Source organism: Sinohyriopsis cumingii, unplaced genomic scaffold, assembly GCF_028554795.1.
Source record: "Sinohyriopsis cumingii isolate HCF-2022 unplaced genomic scaffold, ASM2855479v2 utg000624l, whole genome shotgun sequence".
Classification (NCBI taxonomy): domain Eukaryota; kingdom Metazoa; phylum Mollusca; class Bivalvia; order Unionida; family Unionidae; genus Sinohyriopsis; species Sinohyriopsis cumingii.
This window is the reverse complement of record NW_028315919.1, coordinates 1,782,492-1,805,135: the sequence shown is the minus strand read 5'-3', so window position 1 is coordinate 1,805,135 and position 22,644 is coordinate 1,782,492. Positions and strand designations below refer to the sequence as shown.

At 33.6% G+C, this 22,644-nt stretch overlaps 1 protein-coding gene across 1 annotated transcript in view; it reads left to right on the top strand.

The window, feature by feature from the left end:
* Positions 1-20,821, top strand: part of LOC149773598 (protein downstream neighbor of Son-like) — a 42,858-nt gene extending 22,037 nt beyond the window's left edge. The window contains exons 4-10 of the mRNA XM_089946295.1: positions 1,703-1,821; positions 3,573-3,629; positions 6,239-6,414; positions 7,569-7,692; positions 11,865-12,026; positions 12,484-12,679; positions 17,709-20,821. Of these exons, the coding sequence (XP_089802421.1) occupies positions 1,703-1,821; positions 3,573-3,629; positions 6,239-6,414; positions 7,569-7,692; positions 11,865-12,026; positions 12,484-12,679; positions 17,709-18,062 (1,188 nt within the window). The 3' untranslated portion in view covers positions 18,063-20,821. The remainder of the gene's footprint in view (positions 1-1,702; positions 1,822-3,572; positions 3,630-6,238; positions 6,415-7,568; positions 7,693-11,864; positions 12,027-12,483; positions 12,680-17,708) is intronic.
* The last annotated feature ends 1,823 nt before the right edge of the window (positions 20,822-22,644 follow it).

Genomic DNA, 22,644 nt, shown 5'->3' with positions numbered 1-22,644 from the left:
TGCCATCGTGTGCTATTTAAAGTGGTTATATATGACAAATTTCCTAGATGGGTTTCTTCTGTTTGAAAACTTGACTCATAGAAAGAACTGGTTAAGTTTGCAGTTTGTACTCTAAATAATATCTCAAAGCAGGCTTTATCTGTGTGAGTCATGAATGTTAAAGGACTGAAAATGTTAGAGGAGAGGGATCCTCGTTAACTTTAAAATGTGTCAGATCAGAATAAGGATAAATCAACGATGCCTTAGAAATCTAAAAAAAAGTGGGAATAATATAATACAGAACTATGCACATTGCAAGCTTTATGAAGTTGACAATATGATTACCCAGTGTAGAGTAGTTGCATGTGTTGTATATATAATTTGTCTGTATGTTTTTTGTCTTTGTGTTGTATTTATAATTAGTCAGTATGTTTTGTGTTTGTATTTGGGTACCATATGGAGTTTGCTCATTTGTTTAAAGAAAAATGACCAGCAGCAGCTCCAAGCTAGTAGCACACAACAAAATTAAATTTTTGATAAAGTTTTTGGTAGTTTTGACAAGTAATACTGTAGGTAGATTACACTTTTAGTGCGCAAATTATGCTATTTTCTACTTTCATTGTATTTATACCTATCTAGGATATGGCATCTATGGCTAAGGAATAACACTTTTGATTTCAGAGTCAATAGGTTTTAGTTCAGTGTTACTGTGGGTGAAGAAGAAAAGAACTTTTTATACTGTAACTCGAGTTTTCCACCATCAGTTGTTACCAGACTTTGTGGATGACTTGCACATGGGTGGAGAAGAAGTATATTGATTTTTGGTGTTAAAAGGTCAAAAGTCAAGGTCACTCTGAAAGGAAAAAATTGTTCTGAACATGAGTTTAATTTTCTATCCATATACATTTATAAAAGTTTGTGGATGACTGATGCATTCGGTAAGAAAGAAACCTATTCTTTTGAGGTGAATATTTAAAAGGTTGGGGTCATTGATGCTTTTAGAAAAATGGGTTTTGCAGAATAAACATTGTTTTAAAATAAGTATCTTGACTAAATTTAATGGATGTTTTTATTTATGGCAATAAAGAAACATATTGATTCGGAGGCCTATAGGTCAGAGGTCACAATCATGGTTAATCTAATAAGAAAGTAGTGATTTTTACAGAGTACAGTTTGTTTAGGACTGCATACCTTGATCAAAAGTCATCAAGATCCATGGCCTGCGTTGACGATTATTAAACAAAACAGCAGGCTTTTGATGTGCTATTCATAATACTTGTGTTAGTGCAAGTTTAAGGCCAATAAAATTAAATTCGGTGAACTGAAAATGAACAGTTTTATTTAAAAATAAAATGTAATGAAAAATAAGCTGAAAAGTTAATGTTTTAGAATAGTCACAAATTTGAGTTTGAGTGCACTCAAGTTCAGAAGCTTTGTAAATATGGAGCCAGATCACCAATAGGTAGATTAATTAGATTTACTGACCACCTGTCTTGAGTGCACATTTTTGTTCACAGAAGGGGCAGTCTCACATAACAGCTATGAAACATACACTGAAAGAAAAGGTGAAAAAGTGAACATATAAATATTGATTTTCATCCCAGAAGTCATGTAATTAAGTGTGTGTGTGTGTGTGTATATATATATATATATATATATATATATATATATATATATATATATATAGTATGTTATGCTAAATTTTTGTTTTATCCTTTTTTAGGCTGTATGCAGTGATTGGGACCGAAAGAAAGAATTTCAAAAGAGTTGTATGTATTGGATGCATCCCAACTTACCATGGGTCTCTCTCTTTCCGAGGATAGTACCTGAAACTAAAGTTAGGTAAGACCTGTTATCCTACATCTATATGTCATAAATGTCTGTCAGAAATATTGGTCATAGGTATCACTTTGTGATGGTGACCGCATTGTTATTGACTTCAGCAATGTGATGTTTCACCATCAGTTATTATATTTTATGAAATATGATGCTCAATAAAAGAGCACAGTGATGATGATCTCATGATTTCTGCTTATAACCAATTGAGGGAAGGGAAGATTGGGACAAAACAACTTCACTCAACATCAGAAGAAAGTCATATATCATTAGCTAGTGTATCGGCATATTTGAAAGCATATGTGATTGTCATTGATTTGAAGCAGTCATGATTTTGATTTTTCTTTTTGAATATGCCAAAAATTGGAATAAAGTTCCAGTCCAGGATTTTTAGAAGTGATATTTTAAGGCTGTTTGCACTGATAATAAATGATCCTCCTAGGAAACATGTATGATATAGCTAGATTCAGCATCATCAAGTAATTTGATTAAAATAATTCATCTCGAGAAAGTCACAGATCTTTTAAGAAAGAAAAACTGCAGGAACCCTGCTAATCAAACAGGCTTATCACAACCATCAACAAGTAATTATTACCTAAAAAGTTTGGTAAAGAGAATCCTGATTACGATCAGGGCTGTAATGAAGTTAGCATCAAATATAGACTTAACCAGGCATATTCTTTTCTTTAAATGACATAACACAAAACATTGGTGACTAATGCATTTGCTACTTTGTTTCATTTTGATCTTTCTAGTGATGATAATAATACATAATAATATTTTACTGCCTGCATCATCATCATTATTGATGTTCTGAATATTTGCTTGGTCTGTCATTTGTCACTTTTATTAAAAAAAACAATTGAGTATGTTCAGTGTCTGTGATCAATTTCAGTCCCAACCCCCCATCCTGCTGTTTTAGACTTTAGATATTTTGAAATAAATCTTAGGTTTTATCATGTATCTTGTAATAAACAGATTAATAATAGATCATCATTTGGTAGAAGAAGTTGGAGATTTTGGAAATTTGATTCCGAACACTAATCATTATTGATTATCATCAACATCATCATTGTTTTTATCACCATTTGAATCATCATTGTCATCTTTATCATGTTTCATGGATTTTATGCATTATAGTGTGAAACATTACTTAGTTGCACGGCAGAATTAAATCTTAGAAAAAATGTAGCTTTTTGGTTGGTATCCTATAATTAATGAGAAAAAAGTCTATTCCTAATTGGTATTTTAGAAACTTGAAAGTATATCAAGTATGTATATTTGTTTAGTAACTAATATATATGTTAAGAAAGTTATACTTGTTAACAATTTTGTTTGAGTTCTTTATTCAGGTTAATGTTAAAACAGATTGGGTTATTTTTTTCTGATGTGAAACCTTACATTTAAAAATGATTTGTTTTTGTTTTTTGTCTGATACAAACCCTTCCAGTTAAGAACAGTTTAGTTTCTTTTGTCTAATGTGAACCATTCCAGTTGAAAACAGATTAACCTCATTGTTAGATAAACAGTTGAACTTTGGAATAACATGTATTAAATGGTTTCCATCACAGTTTCACATTAAACTTGCAGTAAGATTAATGATATTAAACCACAGATCCTTGATTCTTATGAAAATTTTGGAATTTTAAAGCAGGATATTAATCTTTTAAGTTGTTTATGTCAGTTCACAGAACATGGCTACACATTTTTTCAGTCTTATAAATAATTGTGATTGAGGAAATATTTTGTCTTTTTAGCCAGATTACAACTTTCCTAATGGAGAATGACATTCAGATGAAACTCAGGGCAGATTGGTAAGTTTCTTGCATTTAAATAATTGTATTTGAATTTTTTTCTGAATATTTAAAAAAGTCTCAAAAAGTTTGAAGTAGTTCATATAAACCTACAAATATTTTGACAATTTTCAACTTGTAAAATAAAATGTGTGCTTTAATAAGATGGTGTTATAACAGTGCACAAAATACAAAAATAGGGTTTGCAGCTGTTTAACACCTGGTCTTGCAACATTTGTTTCCATCTGGTTTTTGCCTCAGTTTGTGATATGGTCAAGTGTTGTGTGACATCGGATGCTTATCATCTGACAAATGATAATTGTTACACTTAGGCCATATTTCTAATATAATTGGATCAAACTTAGCATATATGCTTTTATAATGATGATCTTGGATGAGTTCAGTATTAGTGAGGTAGTGTCCAATTTCAGTCATATTTGGAACATAGGCTTATATCATCACAGATTGTGATGAATCAGTTATTAGTGACTTCATGCATATTATTGTGGTGATCTTACATCAGATTGGCCAAACTTATTGTCTGGAGGCATCATGTATGTACCAGTTTCAATTATATTATGACTCTGTAGTCTTAAACTAACAGAAAGAGAAAAAAGCATTAGGCTTTAAAAAATTCAACAAATAATTTATTTCCATTTAATGCAAACTATAAAATGTCAAAAGAATTTATGGTATATTGAATTGAATCCAAAATGATCTTAGAATTTCTAACACAAGTCCTAATGATTAAAGTTGTGAATAAACTTTAGTGTCATTCCAAAATAAATCCAGTGCTGGAAGTGTTTATGTACCTGTGATGGCCTGTGTCCTTGTGATTGGTCATTTGTTGAATGACAATAATACCATCCAAGAATATATCCATATTTGAATTTCAGTATAAATTCAAGTCTCTATTTCCAAGAATATTATTTTTGATGAGCATTTTGTATTTCCAGAGAAGAATATCATGACTTAAATAGTTTTAATAAATAATTTCCAGCCCAAACGAAACATTGGACACAACAATAATACAATTGATTCTGGTCACATCTTCAGAACAAATGAATAATTTCTAGATAAGAAAGATTATCTGGTCCTCTACTTGACCTATAAAAAAAGCTATTACATAATGGAAAATTTCATTCTAAAAGGTTCCAAATGTTTACAAGATAAAATCTTAGATATCTTAATTATAATTAGAAGGTATTTTACTAAACAATATAACATAAAATGTGGAAAACAACAGGTATCCCAGGCATTTCATAGGGAATTTCCAATGTTCTGGACTCAGATTGAGATAAATGTTGTTTACAAAACCAAAATGAATGATTAAGGTCAAGTAGAAAATGAATTTGGTTTTGGACAAGGGTCAAGTCCAAAATATAATTATCCACAGCATATAATGAATAATTAAAAAAAATAACAAACAATACAAATTAAATTTAAAAAACAATTAGATCTGGTAATGTAAGCTTATATAATCAAGCTCAGATGGGTTCACTCCTGAATGACAGCCATACATAATCATGGAGTGATGATGCATTTGATGGATTAAGCTTATTACCACTCTGAAGGCCATATTTCTGACCTGATTTTCATTTAACTTGGAATATAACCTGATGCTCTTAAACATAATTAATTGTGAGCAAGATCTTACATATTAATTAGGTGATCTTGATCTGATTTAGTAGAATTTGTTATGATACTGGAGGTTTGGTTTTGATTTTGATCAGACCTGAAACAAATGTTATCATCAGCATAGCAGTCGAGAAAGATTTTGATCAGATTTTGAATATAAGCTTGCATCATTAAGATATGTCAAGTTCTGTTATGAGCAAGTGTCACAAATATTGATGGAGTTATCCTGCATCTGATTGGTTGAGCTTGTTATTACTCTAAATACTGTTTATCTGATCTGATGTTGGGTCAGAGTTTTATAATTAGTTTAATGTTATCAATATGTCTCATAAGGTTTATTATTCGTAGGTTTGTGCATATTAATGTATCTATAACACATCTGATTGGCTGAGAATTTTACTATTGAGAGTCAGTATTTTGGTCCTTTTTGGATGAAACTTGGAATAGTCAAATAAAAAAAGTCGGTTGAGTGATATTGGTCAACTTAGACCTTTTATTATAAAATAAAATTGAATGTAATTATCTTAGTGTAATCTACTGAAATAGCTACCTTCATTCCAAGTGTATTTATACTATCTTAGTTTAGAAATAATTTGCTAACATGGTTAGAGCATTTACTAAGAATTGAGATGCTGCTGCCATGATAAGCTTTTTAAAAAAAATGATAACACAGATTACATCAGGTTGAAAGATTTAGTATGAAGTACATTGATTTTGAAAAACCGCAGTTTCTGAAACTGAAATGGAGGTCATTGATGTCAAAATGTACAAAATAGACCTTTAGTTGCACATATGTTGCCTTTGCAGCATCACTCACACTGCTGAACTTTCAAGGCATACAATTCACACATTGACAATAGCATTACATGATATTTTGTTACACCTTACAGAAGACTGGTCTAATTTAGAGATAAATATTGATTACCTTGCTGTGAAGATCTTGGTAGGATTGACTGGTCTTTATATACTAACTTGCCTTTTTTATATTTCAGGGAGGAAAGCTTTACATCAGTGTTTCATCAGCTGAGGTCTGGGTTGTCTGCATATTTTTATCTTTGTACACATTTATTCACTGTCCTTTTCCTTGGACAAATGGACAACCAGCCAAAAATGGCTGCCATGATAACACCAACAGCAAGAGGATTTAGAGAATTACTACAGAATGAAGGTATTCCATCATCAGAAACAAGATTTATTATCTTGCTTGCAGAGTGTAAAAGCAATTTTTTTGCAAAAAAGATTGAACTTGTCTTGCAAACAAAACCTTGACAAGAATTTTTTTTTCTTCTGTTATTTTATTTTCTCATAATTAAAGCCACACCAACGAAAACATTACATTTTTAGAAATAATGGATATGACTAAAATCATTCCCATGTAAAATGTGAGATTTGTCAGCTACAGATTCCCTAGTCTACTCACATCAACTGGATGCAATCACATCTTGTATTGCTATAAGACTAACTGAAACCCCTGAAATGTCTTATGTTTCTGGTTCATTGTAATTTGATCTTTGTTCCAAATTTCCATAAATTCTATGTAGCCATTCTATTTTAAATAAGTATAATACTTTAGGATATTAACAGTATATTAGTCGTTAGTTTTAGGACATCATTTGGGTTTTTAACTTTGTAAACTGAGTATTACCAGCATTTGAGTAGCTGAAGTATAAAATCAAGAAAACTCCATAACATCATAGTACCTGTTAATACAAAAGTATTCACCCTTTTCATGCATTCCTGAAAATTGTGACCCAAATAATATTAAAAGAATAAATTATTGCAATTTCATAACCATATCCAGAATTACAACAACTTGTTAAATCAAGGGTAGTAGTAGTATTTTATAGGAAAGTATTGTACAGCATTCCTAAGTTACTCCCTTATGATAGTTTAGCCTGTTTTTACAATGGAGCTTATTCAATGCTTTATGGCACTAAAGTGTGCTTAGATGGATAATTCTGTTCTTTTTAATTTAGCTTGTTTATGCACACATTTTCCCAATTCCAAGGGCCCTGCTTAAAATTAAATGGAAATTATAATAAATTATAATAAATATATTTGTATATGCAACTATGCCAAACTGAGTATGATGTGAAAATTTATGACAATTTTTCATTGATTTTATAATTTATCAATAAGAAAAGTTTGTTGCATTGACATTTGTTTTAGAATAAGGTTTATTCAGTTGGATATGTGTTACAGTTGGCCTTCATTTTGTAGAAAGTTACATGTTTCATTTTCAGAGACATATGATTGATTGAAGGGCTCAATATTTTACTGTTAAACCAGTATAAAACATATTAAATATATTGTTTTATTCAGGTATTTCTTTCACAATGCCCCTTGACAAGAGAGTAGTGGATAAGGGCAAGAGAGAATCAACTGAAAATAAGGGCATTAAGACTGAATCTAAGTCAGAACTAACTGAAGATAAGAATGCAACAAGGTAAGACACATATCATTGCACAACATGCTTAGGTATGAGAAAAAGCTCAGAAGTAGCTTAATAATGTGCCCAGTGTGTGTGTGTATGTAAACATACACACCCAAACCTATCATTAGGTCACTGATGGGAAAAGGCAAAACAGGTGTCTTCTGTACACAGCTTCACCTTTTAAAGTTGATTTTTGAACAAATAACATAAGTTGAATATCCTTATTATTATTATTGTTATTATTAATACATTATCAAGATTGTTTTATGTGCACTATACCTTAAAGTCATAATTATGGGTATTTTGTTGTCATAAAAATGAAGTTGTTGTTGTGTGGTTTAACGCCATTTTTCAGCACATGAGATAGGCTATGCATGGCAGCCAGTATTAATGGTGGAGGAAGAATGTGGGAAAACCCCGGGAAGAACCACCAACCCACGAGAAGCTACTGGCAAGCTTTCTCACATGCCCACATTGGCCAAATCCTAGACTCGAACCCATGCAGATAGAGTTGAGATGGCAGTGATCCGTAACAAAGAGTGCTTTAAACCACTTGGCCACTCAGGGCCCCTAAAAATGAAGTCATCATCAATCTAGTTTGTTCACACTATAAAAAGTGTATCTGGGTTAGTCAGTTGCTCAACTTGTCAAGATCAAAATACACTTGGCTTATGTGAGATGCCTGTGATGAAAAAAATATTTAAAAAAGCCGAATTTGGCTTTTCAGTGTGACCCATGACCCAAAATTTCAACAGACTTCATATACACACTTTGAATATTGAGCTATCCCTCACCCTAATGAAAAGGGATTCATTTGTTTCTTTCTTTAGATATAGCTTTAATTCACATGCAAATAGATGAACATATGTCACACTGGCACAAAAGGTAACTTCCGTTACTGCTGTGATAACACAGCTACTTTTTCCACCATCTAGCAAATGAATTGCTTTAATCCAATCCAGTAGGAATAAAAAGCACCTTGCTTTTAAAGTTGATATGTTCACACATTTGAGTTTGACAGTATGACTTGAGTTCATTATGTACAACTGAGATATGAAACACTTTAACATTGATTCACATTATATGCCTTTCCTAAACAATACCTTGCTCAACAAACAGAAGAAATGTTTGATTTGCATACTTGGAGAAGTCATTGCTGATGCACTCAAGTGAGTGCTTAAGGCAGGGTGAAACCATTGTTTGGTTTGGAAACTCCTGGCTGCATACCACTAAAGACAGGCGACCATTCAGTACAGTGCATTGATATAGGATATTTGCTTGGGGGAGGCAGGGGGATTAGAATGACTGTTATGACCAGGTGATCACTGAACTCAGGTGGATGTTAGGACAAGTTTGACTGTCTTGGTGAGGAGTGTGTGTGTGTGTGTGTGTCTTTCACATGAATACAGATACGTATAATGGTTCTTTCCAAGATTTTCTGATGTCTTGTCATATTGCCTTGTCTGTGAAACAGTCCATTACTACTGTCTAAAATGGGTCTTTCATTGAACCTATTTCATTTTTTTCAAAACTGTTTTAAACATTGTTAGAGTATTGTTTATTTTTTTTTAAAAAACATATCTTTAGATGTTAGTTTCTAATCATTAAGGCATCAGCTACTTTTCCTGACTGTTCTCACGATGCAATTCTGTAAAAATGGTCGATTTAAAATGTGTGGTCTAAAATACCTACTTATGCTTCATTTTCTGATATATCTATGGCATTGTTGTTACGAAAACTTGATGATAACTATTTGTAATATATTTCTATGTGGTATACTTGACTAAAAAGTAGATGGGAGTCACAGTATTCTGAAGCAAGCAAAAATATGCAACTGGTGGAGTTTTCAAGTTTTTTTAATCAACAACAACAACAACAAAAATGCTACCTCAACTCTCTGTCAGATAACCACCTTTATATATCGTTCTATAAACAGTTATCATTTATTTAGACCAGATATTGCAATATCATTCAATTTGACCAAATATTGCAGTAGCATTTAATTAGACCAGATATTGCATACATAACACAAAAGATAAATGCACTTGAATTGCCCAGAGGGCAGTTTGCTGGTGTTTACATTCATAAGAATATTGCTGTTAAAATCAAGTTTATATTTTGTTTTTTGCCTAGAGGAAGTACCGGTAGGTAGTAATATTTGAAGCACGTTGTGCTCAGTGTTCTATAAGGGTTTGTTGAGAACAATGCACACATACGTGCATGTATATGCATGTGTTTGCACATGTTCCTGTGTGTGTATTTGTGTGAAGAGAATAATGGGATCACAACTTTTTTCCTCTGGCATGAGCATTTGCCATTGTTGGAGCCTGAAGGATGAGGGTTTCATCACAGGTGATGATTCCAAAACCATTGATACCACACACAAAAAAACAACCTATGATTGCTCTTCTTAAGTAAAAGTGGAAAAACAACTCAGACATTTTCGTATGCAATTTAAAGTTTCACAAGTGAAGGCACTGATCTTGTTAAATTGTTTTTACTTTTTCTTGGGTGATGCATACACCCAATCATTTGATGCAAAAAGATATACATCAGTGTATCACAAAAGAGTTAATTGTTGAAAAATATCCACTTTTATGAATCCATCAGCATAATATGTCATTTCAGAGGAATAAATCAACTACCAGATGATTAGCAGGTAAATACATGAAATTACAGATTCTGAACTATATCTTGTTTGATTTACAAATCAGAATGCATGCTGGTTGATGTCAAAAAGATTAGTTAAAAATCCACTTTCACTGAGTCATTACTTCCATCTCTCAGATTGGATATCATGTATTAAGGCAAGTGAACACAATTTCTGTTCTCTGTGGCTGAAGAATATAACAGGATTACATATTTTCAGATAATACATGCAGAATGCAGAAACATTTGTACTAAGTGCATTGCATGCAGAGGATGTGTATAACAACACACCAGGGCATCAGTGCTGTGTGGAATCCGATGTTGATGTGTGGATATGGCACCATTAATAATTCTGTACCATTTGAAATTAAAGGACAAAACTGGTGATACTTATATATCATCATTAGATGGTGTGTCACAATTCATTGAGGAGAGTCCTGTCTTTCTTTAACATCAAAGACGCAGCTCAATATTTACATTTAAATCAGTCCTTCCAGTGTGCTTTGTAATTTCAAGGCTGTTAGAGATTAAAAATAAAAACTTGGTATCCTTTTGATTCGTCACTTAACGGTGTGTCATTTTCAGTTGCCTATATTTTATAAACTGTTTCAGTTGCCTATATTTTATAAACTCCTTAGACAGTTCATTCTGTGACATGTTTTCTTGTCGCTTTTACCTTAGTGTCAAAATCCCAGTCATGAAATTTGTGTTGATGCTTTAGTTACAGATTTTTTCAGTTGCTGGTATTTCCTGAACCCATTGATTGATTTTCATCATACTTGCATTATATAATAATAAGCTAAGAAAATTCATTCTATGACATGCGTTTGCCACTATGACATTAGACTCAAGGTCACAGTTACAATTTAGAGTAAGGCTTGGTTTAAGAATTTTTATTTGCTTATATATTTTTTAAAGCCCCATTTTTCCATGTTTGGAACGAATCATTCTGAAGTTGGGACAATTCATTCGGTGACACTCACTCACTCGTGGCTCTATTGAACCTTAGGCTATATTCAGATACAAAATTTTGTGCTGTGGTTGTTTTTATTTGCTTATATTTCGTAAACCCCTTGATGGATTTTGTTCAGACTTGGGTTGAAAGCTAAGACAATTCGTTCTGTGACATGCATTCTTGACCGTTTGATCTTGATGGTCATGGTCATAGTCATATTAAATTTGAATTATTGTTTTGCTTAAAGTATTTTCATTTGCTTACATTTTCTAATCCCCCTCATTAGATTTTATTTATCCTTTAGATGCATCATTACAAAGCTGAAACAATTTATTCTGTATCGCACACTCTAGCCCCTTTGATCTTGGGATCGAGGTTTCATGTTTTACAGCAAAGCTTTGATTGTAGGCTTGACATACAGCCCCATGTCTTCTTATTGATTCCCTTCCATTCTCTTCCTGTTGGCCTGCCCCCACCCCTTCTGATTTGACCGTAGGGGACACCGATTTGGGGATTGTGTGGGACAAGTGTACATATTTAATAGTATAATAATTAGTAATCTAAACCTATTTGTTTTCAGTTCTACAGAAGGGGAAGAGAGCAGTCGTAATGCTAAGGAGGAGAGAGATAGCGATGAAGAGGGGGAGTTATTAGAAGCTCATGAAGGGGCATCAATGTGGCTGGAGAGCATTGGTCTTGATAAATCGGAATTTCCTTCTCTAGATCCCCATAAGGTCAAACTGTATCCTTGTGAAACTTTGTAATGTACATTTTCTAACATCTTTTTTTATGCCCCCACTTTTATAGCAAAAGGGGTCATATTGCTTTGATACACTCCATCCAAACATCCATCTGCATTTCCATCATATTTGAAAACCTCTCAACGCAGATAAATTATATTTGGCAAATACATTTTTATACATATGTAGATGGTCATATACAATTTTCAGGCTATTACACGAATGTTTCTCTTTAGTTGATATGTTTTATTTACATAGGTAGATGACATCACTAAAACAGATTAATGAATCAACCAATGTAAAATGACTCTGTATTAGGGGCCAAACAAAAATATAATTTTCAAGTTATTGTTTGTGAACCAGGTTTTATTGGTTACTGGTTTTATTTTGCCCATCTTTAAATACAACTATAAATAATTTTGGGACAGAAAAATCAAATTATTCCTTAAATTCTTGAAGTCAGCGTGAAGGATTTTGGATTGTTGACAATCGTCCTGAGTCACTTGTTCATGTTGATGGTGCTGACGTCCAGGCACTGTTTAATTTCCTGTTAAATTACCGCAGCTGTACTGCTACCAGTGGACCCCAGGCAGGAATCCCTCCAACTATACTGGCACCAACAGCATTTAAAGGAGCTTGTCTCAAAGCTCACAAGGTAATGTTGTCAATATGATAGGTTCAGAAAATTTTCATTTGACATCCTTCTCAGGTTGTGAACTGTGAAATCTTCTGTCAGGAACAGTCAAGGGACAGGAAAGTTAAGGTCTTTAAGACAATTATTTTCTGTCAGGAACAGTAAAGGGACACAACAGTTTAGGCCTTTAAGACAATTATTTTCTGTCAGGAACAGTCAAGGGACAATACAGTTTAGGCCTTTAAGACAATTATCATCTGTCAGGAACTGGCCGAGTGGTCTAAAGCGCTCTTCGTTACGGATCACTGCCATCTCACCTCTGTCTGCGGCGGTTCGAGTCTAAGATTCAGCCAATGTGGGCATGTGAGAAAGCTTGCCAGTAGCTTCTCGTGGGTCGGTGGTTCTTTCCGGGGTTTTCCGGGTTCTTCCTCCACTATTAATACTGGCCGCCATGTATAGCCTATCGTGCTGAAAAATGGCGTTAAACCCCACAACAACAACAACAACAACTGTCAGGAACAGTGGAGGATAGGACAATTTAGGCCTTTAATACAATTATCATCTGTCAGGAACAGTGGAGGATAGGACAATTTAGGCCTTTAATACAATTATCATCTGTCAGGAACAGTGGAGGATAGGACAATTTAGGCCTTTAATACAATTATCATCTGTCAGGAACAGTCAAGGGACAGGACAGTTTAGGCTTTTAAGATAATTATCATCTGTCAGGAACAGTCAAGGGACAGGACAGTTTAGGCCTTAAGCCAATTATCTTCTGTCAGGAACAGTCAAGGACAGGACAATTTAGGCCTTTAAGACAATTATATTCTGTCAGGAACAGTCAAGGGACAGGACAATTTAGGCCTTTAAGACAATTATCTTCTGTCAGGAACAGTCAAGGGACAGGACAATTTAAGACTTTAAGACAATTATCTGTCAGGAACAGTCAAGAGACGGGACAGTTTAGGCCTTTAAGGCAATTTTCATTGATATAATGGAGTCTCCATAACAAATGCTCTAAAAAAGTATTCTCTCACACAGGCCAAGGGCAAGTGGCTATTACAGAATCACTTGCCATGAGGAGTTTTTATAAAGCTTATAAAAAATAAATGAACAGGCTCTTGGGGGAATTTATTATGGAGGAAAAGTTGAGGTCCTTGTATGAATAGACAGGTGCCAGGCATAATGCTATCATATTTTTGGAGTGTTGGTCAACAATATGGTTGCCATGTGAGTTAGATGAGACTCAAATGACCATATATATTGACCAAAACTATTCCATTTCCATTTTGTGTGTGTGATTTTGGATTTTTAATTTAGCTGTAGCACTTTTTCAGTCATTTCGCTATGATGTCTGCAATGTGGCAGTTTTATAGTGATGACTAGTCCTAACACTAACCTCTTAATGCTGAGCACCAAGTGAGGCAGCTGCTAGTACCATTTTTACAGGTCTTTGGTATGACTTGGCCGGGGCTGAAACCTGCAACCTACCACATCTGAGGCAGATGCTCTAACCAATAGGCTACTTGAGCGTCTCCATTTAGTGAAATATATCTAATATAATATATCTACAGTCATCATCACATCTTATTCTATGGATAAAAAATTTCCTAGATTTATGATTAAAACAGACAGGAATCCTCCCAGTATTGTATGTTTCTTGTAAACATGGATGCCTTTTTTGTTTAGCCCAATGGAAGATATTTCTCCCTTTTAAACTTCAACTGTATAGAGCCCTTTCATACACTGGTACAATTTTAATTGCATTATTCATATTTTAATATTACCACTGGATTTTCAGCACAAGCATAATGTTAGATGACACAAATATATGAATACACCTTAATCAGTTGAGGCTCATGGTATAAATGTTCAAGTTCAATCACACATGCACAAAGGTACTTTCAGATAAATTAAACTGTAGTAGTGTAAAGAATTGCCATAACCACATGGGTGGCCAAAATCCCTATATGAAGGAACCAAAGCATTTCTTTCACTAGAATGTTGGATAGATGGAAAGTCATATCAACCTTGGGTTTTACCAGCAGGCTGGTAGTACTGAAGGAAAGTTGTGCCAGTCTGACAGCCAGTATGGCCACAGTTACAGTCACCTTCAAAATATTGTTATTGCTACTCCTACTCTTGGTTGGTCACGAATGAAAATGATGTCAGTCTTATATCCATTATGACCACCATGGTGGCCATTTTGAAAATCTTCCAAGAGTTATTTCTCCAGAACTGATGGTCTTATCTACATAGAATTTTCACCAAAACAACTTTTTATGATATCTAGTTGGTCTTAACTGAAAATGGTGCCCTGCAGACATTCAACATGGCTGTCACAAGGAACATGCTGAAAGTCTTGTCACTAATTCTCCTACAAGGCAGTCATATTTACATTTGGGGATTTCACCAGAAGTCTGGTGGTAATTGGTTTGTCCTAAATGAAAATGGTGCTGAATCTTACATGCATATGACAGCTACAGTCACTGTGTCTGATTAGAAAATCATATCTCTCAAGAATATCAAAGACGGTTACGACACTCAGCAGTTGAAAATAAAAAATGGATTTATCTTAAGTTACAGGAAGTTCTTTATGTTGGTAATTTTTTATTTGTATTATAGTTACTACATGCAGAAATAAGCAGATCTGTTTCTGTTGTTTGCTAGGGGTAATCAGTTAAACAAACAACACAGACCCTGATCTGCTGACACTTTATGCAACAGCAGATCGGGGTCTATTTCAGGGGTCTCAAACTCAAACCACCCTGAGGGCCGTATGAGGGCATTTTTGATGGCCTAAAGGCTGCATCACTTTTGTTGTCTCTCATGACACCTTGTGACACCAATCATTTTTTGGGCCACAGAGTACAGCTTGGTGGGCCACATGTTTGAAACCCCTGGTCTATGTTTTTGGAGTTGGACCAATTTATAGGTGAGTATACAGTACTTTAAAAGGATGCTATGGCAATTTAATTTATTGATTTATAAATATACATATGATGAAAACTTAGTGCATAAGCATCATTAGTTTTGGTTATAACTTAAATCACAAATTGTGCAGTTTTACACTAGTTCCCTGAAAAGATTAACTTTATATAAAAATAAAATGATTATAAATCAGTAATTTAATTTTAATTAAACTTGTAAATATGAGAAAGCTACATTGTTAGATTATTTATATAATATCATAAAGTCGATAATATCAATAAACAAAATTAATATTCAGTTGCAGTCCTTCCTTATTAATATCCTGCAATAATTACATTGCAACAGAGAACTTATTCGTCTCCTCAGAACTTACGGTCAATATACAATCTCCTCCAAACACTTAGTTGATACTGTGCCTTGCTACCCACAATGATGTTGCTTAACCGAATTCTTTCCCCATTAGGCATTGTGTTCAAAAATTGAAATAGAAAGATTATTTGAGGGGATTAATCTTTTCCTCCAAGATTTGTTTACACAGAGCACCTTGTGCTATTGAACTTACAAGGCAACTGTACTCTAAGCTCAGAATTTTGGTGTGTACATTTGCATGTAATTTAATTTCTCAATCAGTGTTTTAATGGGCTGTATTATCAGGATATTCTGATAGGACGGAATCTATAGTAGATTTATTTGACTAAAGTCCAAAATAATATTTACAGCAAACAAGTGTACAATTGCTTTGCCAGTTGCCAGTATTTGTAAGTTCACAATTTTCATTTTGTTTCATCGTGCAAAGTTCTGTGTATTAATTTTTTTACAAATACATGTACTGAGAACAAAACATGTATCTTTGGCTTACATGAGGAAGGTATCCTTTATATAAAGTGACCTATAAGAGTTTTGATCAGAGGTTTTGGATTATCCTTTGTCAACAAGTGTCTGTTTTGTAGTGATGTATAAAAGATAGGTTTACTGTTTCATTAGGCTGAATTGTATGGAGTTGAATTCAAAATGTGTCTCCAGTGTTTTTTGTGGGTTTAGTTTGAAACCTGGATTTTTCTTCCATGGAATAGAATAAGGTACTCTGTTTAAAAGAATCTTGGAGGAAACTATTAATCAAGAAATCAATTTTTATTTATGTTATTCACACAGTTATTACTTATTAGGTATAAATATAAAATAAAACAGTTGCCTTTGGCAGTCATCAAGTACAAAATGTTTTTGTTTTAGTAAATCACAGCCTCAGATAATGTTTCCCCCTCCCAGTATGTATAGGGATTTTCTTGACATAAAACCACTTTGGGGAATACATTTTTGAAGAAAATCACAAGTGACTATTAGTCTGAACCTTGTGAAGTGGGTCATGGGATCTTGAGTTGAAAATCTTTCATTATGATTGAAACATGAATAGGTAAACAAGCTTCCTTTGTTTGATGCAAAAATTCATATAGTCATTAAAAACACAATGTATGCTGTTGACAGAAAAATTACAGCCATAAATGTAAGGCATATAGATTAAACATAAATTTGTATGTATCTGTCTCTGTGTGTGTGTGTGTGTGTGTGTGTGTGTGTGTGTGTGTAAGAGAGAGAGAGATCAGTAGTTGTTTGCTAAATGAGAAATGGTGTCATCTCTATTTTACAAATATGTGATTGTCATAGCCATGAAGTATGGGTGAGACAGATGCACCATTTTCTTATTGCTGTAGTTAGTGATGGTGTTGTAATTACATATGTCTATATTAAATTCTTTGTTTTAATTTTAGTTCCATGTTGATGAAATTATTTTTCATGCACAACCCTGAAACTCAGTAGTTAAATCTATCTCAGATAATACTACACACTGCTGACAAAAGTAGGGTACAGTGACTGGCTTTTAGCACTCTTGTGATATGTTTATATTTTTATATATAGCTTCATTTCTCTGCTACATGTACAGTCATAAGACTAAATAAGTGCAGTCATTTCAAGGACTTACATGTTACAAACAAAGAGTATGTCATAGAGTTTTACTTCTAGATCTTGGAATATGCAAGGAAAACATTTTGTGGAATTTATTTATCCATATATGAAGCAAATTTTCCCTTTGTTTGTTTTATCCCTGTCTTCATTCTTTCAGACCAAGCATGCAACAGCAAAGCAGACTGCGGTGGATGGTAAAGCAACAGTAGCTCATATTGTGGAAATTACAGGACCTATTCTGCCTGACAATATTCAAAGCCTGGTCAATCTGTTACACACAACTCAAGAAAGAGACTTTGGTATGACCTTTCATAGTCATGAACCAACAGCAGCCTTTAATTTGCCAAATGTTCAGTCTTTATTGGAGAGGACTACAGATGGTGATAAAGAGATGCCATTTACTGCAGAGAAAAAACATGTCCATTTCATGCCTATTCCTGTATCAGAGGACAGGGCTACAGCAATCAGGGAAATTGTTTCTTCATTGGAGGGATTCACTTGGTCAACATGACCAGGAGAGCACCTATACATGCTTTATCCAGGAAAATTTTAGTGGCAGCTAAATTTGTGTATTTATATCTTCCTAAGGCCATTTCATCAGTGTGAATGTTACTTAAAGCATCAAAATTTAACAAGCATCAGTTTAAACTGACTAACTAGAGAATTAAAGGACTAGGTTCATTTTACTCATTTAAATGGCCCCAAAATTTGCTAAAAAAAATACATTTTCATGGATAGACTTGTCTCTGTCATAAAATTTTACAACATTGATAAGAGTTCATATTGGTACCACTATGATGTCATAAGTACATGCCAACATCATACAACAAAATGGTTTTGGAATGCCGCAAAATGCAATTTTAACCAGATATAAACCCATATGAGTCTATTTAATTGGAGTGCGTGCATTGGCAACAGTGATGTTTTGTCAAGTAGCAGTAAAAGCTAACAATAACATAATTTGAAAGCTCTAAGTTAGGCTGTAAATGTGTTGTATATTATTTTGTGTTAAAAAAAAATTATATCTGTTCTTCAATTCTCTTCAGAACATCATACAGGGATCACAAAAACAGAAGAGATTTCAAAATTTCTACAAGAAAATTGTAAAAAATGCAAGTATTTAATCATAATTTGGTTAAGTAATAATAAATTAGGTCTAGATGTTTTACACTATTTTGTTCATATGTTACATCAGAGGAAATTTACAGTGCTTGAATCAAACATTCAAGAGTAATGTTAATTTACATCAGAAGATCAGCTCTGTTAAATAAATAAGTAAATAAATATATGGCTTTGAGTGCTTTTGTTCCCTACTTGAAGTATGGATTTTACCATGGCAATTATATATCTACTTGTGCAAAGATGTGAGATGTACATTTAAGAACTTCTTGCAAAATCTCATTAAATTGTTTTAAAATGTGTAAATTGATGATTTGTCAATTTATTGGAAATAAATTGCAGATTTCCTGTAGAGAATTGAATGACAGAAAACTTGAGCTGAACTGAGTACAATAGATAGCAATCTTTTGCACATGATAAATGATATATACCATAGTTATTCTAGCAGAAGCTTCTCTTCTAAGAAATGCCACTCCCCCTTTTACGCATAAAATGAAATTCCTAACTTATTGAGGCTGATAGATCCATATATATCCAGTATGGTAATAATAATTAAAACAGGACATGAGCAATCCAGTTCCTGTTACAAAAATTAAACCAACTTACGCATAAAATGAAATTCCTAACTTATTGAGGCTGATAGATCCATATATATCCAGTATGGTAATAATAATTAAAACAGGACATGAGCAATCCAGTTCCTGTTACAACAATTAAACCAACTTAATTTACGAACATTATCAGTCTAACAATGATTTATGGTATTGTTACGAGTCTGTGATCTTAAAATAAGTAACATAAAAGAGTGAAAAGCAACAAGCTTTGTAAGATTCAACAAATAATTTATTTCTCTAGAATACAAAGTGAAAATGAAAAAAAGAACTTATGGTATTGTGAATTCAATCCCAGAATAATCCTAGAATTTAAGACACAAGTCCTAATAATAAATATTCTGAATAAACTTTAGTAGAAATCCAAATTATGTCCAATGCTGAAGGTGTTGATGTGCCTGTGGCAGCCTGTATCATGTTGTTGTACCAGTTGAAACAGTTTTTTAATTCCAGGTTTGGATTCACTATAAATCCCAGTGAATGTCTCTGTCCAAGAATATTGCTTTTTTATGAGTCCTCTTTTTATTCCAGAGAAAATAATTACCAAATTGAATAATTTGAAGAAATAAATTCCAGCCCAAACGAACTTCTGGACACAACAGTAATACAAAATTGATTCACTAGATCTTAAGGCATGAATGAGTAATCTTTTCAGTAACAAGATTATATAGTCTTTCACTTGACCTCAGGTTAGAATTAACATTTTCTAAAAAAACAAACATTACCCAATGGAAAATAACCTTCTAAAATGTTCCTAATGTTTACAAAATAAAATGTTAGTTATTACTTGAAAGTCTGTTACTAAAATTATAATATATAACCGGGACTGTGTCAGGTACACCAGGTAAATTGTAGAGGAATTCTAATAACCTAGACCCAGACCAAAAAAAAACATGTTTACTAATTTTAATAATGATCCTAATATTAAACCCATAAACAGAGAATATTTTAGCTATGTATTAGTTGTTTACGGAATTTAAAAATATCAATAATTCAGGTCAAGTAGAAAATAAACTTCAGGTTAAGTCCATCATACAATGTTACATTACAATAGCATATAATGAAATTTTAAAAAAATTAAAAACCTTACAAACATTACAAGTTGAATACACAAAATAGTATTTTTAAAAAATCAACACAGATACCAATAATAGTACATGTGCATAATAAATTTGAATGAGTTCCACTTCAAAGACAGATATTCACTTCATGTAACTAATGTCCCAGAATCACTGTCCGCCTTGATTTTGAGAGCATTGGCAGATATGTTCCCTAGGACCTGTCTGCACATTGCAATCTCATCAGCATGCAATCCCGCAAATGGGTCCTCATCATCATCTGAATGCTGAAACAAGTGGTTCTCTGTGCTGTCAAGTGCATTAGTAAAGCCACATTTTTTAAATGACTTTAAAGTGACATCAGCTGAAATGCTTTCCCACGTATGTTTAATCCATAGCAGCAACACTGCTTTTGATGGGCACTTCTGATTTCCACCTTTTGTACGTTCAATGGAGCCTTAAAAAATAAATTTATCTGCGAATTTTGCTTTAAATGGTTTATTCCACGACATGTCAGAAAGCTGCAATTTTGATGTGCAGCCCCTGGGATAACACTTAGATCCATGCTATATTGTGTTCTTAATTGTTCCTTTTCTGATGTTGTCAAATGTCATCTGAAGGAATTCGATACTAACAGTCTGCGATGTTGACTGTTTACTTTCCATACTTTTGCTAACCAAAATTTAATACTTATAAACCCATGACTTCTTGCCTCTACTACACATATACACTACAATTCTGACCAGAATTTCACCTTTTGGCAATTTTCTACTGCCGGTAGATGTAAAAGGGGAGATATTCTTGTATCATCTGCATATGATGCCAAAGTTATGGTTATATGACTTTTTTTATGTCCTGCTGACAAAACTTGAACGTTTTTCTTGTATACATATTTCAGTGTCGACTTTCTCGGTAATTCAGATCATACAGGAATAAAGCAATAAAGCAGTGATCATAGTTCTTCAAACATCTCATTTTAATCATAAACCTCAAAAACTTGTCAGCTCTGTCAACCAAGGATGTTTCATGTTGTGCAAAATGAGTAGATCACTGAAACAACATATGGTTCCACTTTTTAAAATTGCTATACCAACCCAATGATGCCTAGAAAAATTGTGAACCATTCAGTTTATGAAACCACAATGCTTCTGCCCTGAAAGATTTTACTGTAACTCATCCTGGCATCACTCCTTTCATTAAACCAAAACAACAGGTTTTGTTCTATGCCAGCATCTTTTACTTGTCTGACCACTCTCTTAACTCATATGTTCATTTTCAGCAAAGTACTGAGCTTGGCTCTCTGTTGACACCACTCCCTAACACATTTCCTATCTACTTTAAAAACGTTAGTGGCTTTTTGTTTTCCCTGTTTTTGTGCAAATTCTACAACCGTCAGCTTAAATGCAGCCGAGTAAGCCTTCTTTTGTGACATGTATGCCTTTTCTTCCATTTCACAACTTCAGTGTCTAATTTTGCTTCAAAAGTTTTAAAAGCTTTTCAATAGTGAAAGTGCAAGTGCATGGTATTTCTAATCTAGTTTAAAAAAAATTATTAATGAATGCCATAATTTTACCTCTTTCAGCTAAAAAAATGAAAATTTGCTATATTCCATTGGTACATGTCCAAGAATTACTGATTCATTATTTCTTCTCAAAACTCGCACACAGAACCTGTCATTTTCTTTGTTTTCTTAAATTTGACAAAATAAATCATCCCAGATTTTTTCATTCCATACGACCTTGTAGACGTGGTAACCGTGAGTAGAACAATTGAATTTTACTTCCATAATGCAGAATATCTTATGAGTCCAGTTTAACGTCTATCCAACCCATCATTGAAAGCAAGTCGAAAGTTAGAGCACTGGATCAGATGTTACATGCGTGATTGTGACCGCTCCGGTGGACTTGTGGTTAGAGCATCCACCTCGGATGCGGGACGTCATGGGTTCAATCCCCGGCCGAGTCATACTAAAGGCTTACAAAAATGATACTAACAGCTGCCTCACTTGGCACTCAGCATTAAGAGGTTAGTGTTAGCACTGGTTGGTCTGGTGTCAGGATAATGTGACTGGGTGGGACATCATGCTGCATGTCTGCAGCATGATGCCCCAGTGCTAGACATTACTATAAACTGTCACACTGCAGACATCATAGCAATATGACTGAAAAATTGTCAAAGCTATGTTAAAAATCCAAATCACACACATACATGATTAAATAGAACTGGTTTGTTGCTTGGCTTATTGCTGGGCCTCACATTAACAAAAATATATATTACATAAGAAGACCTTTACTTCTGTTGGAGC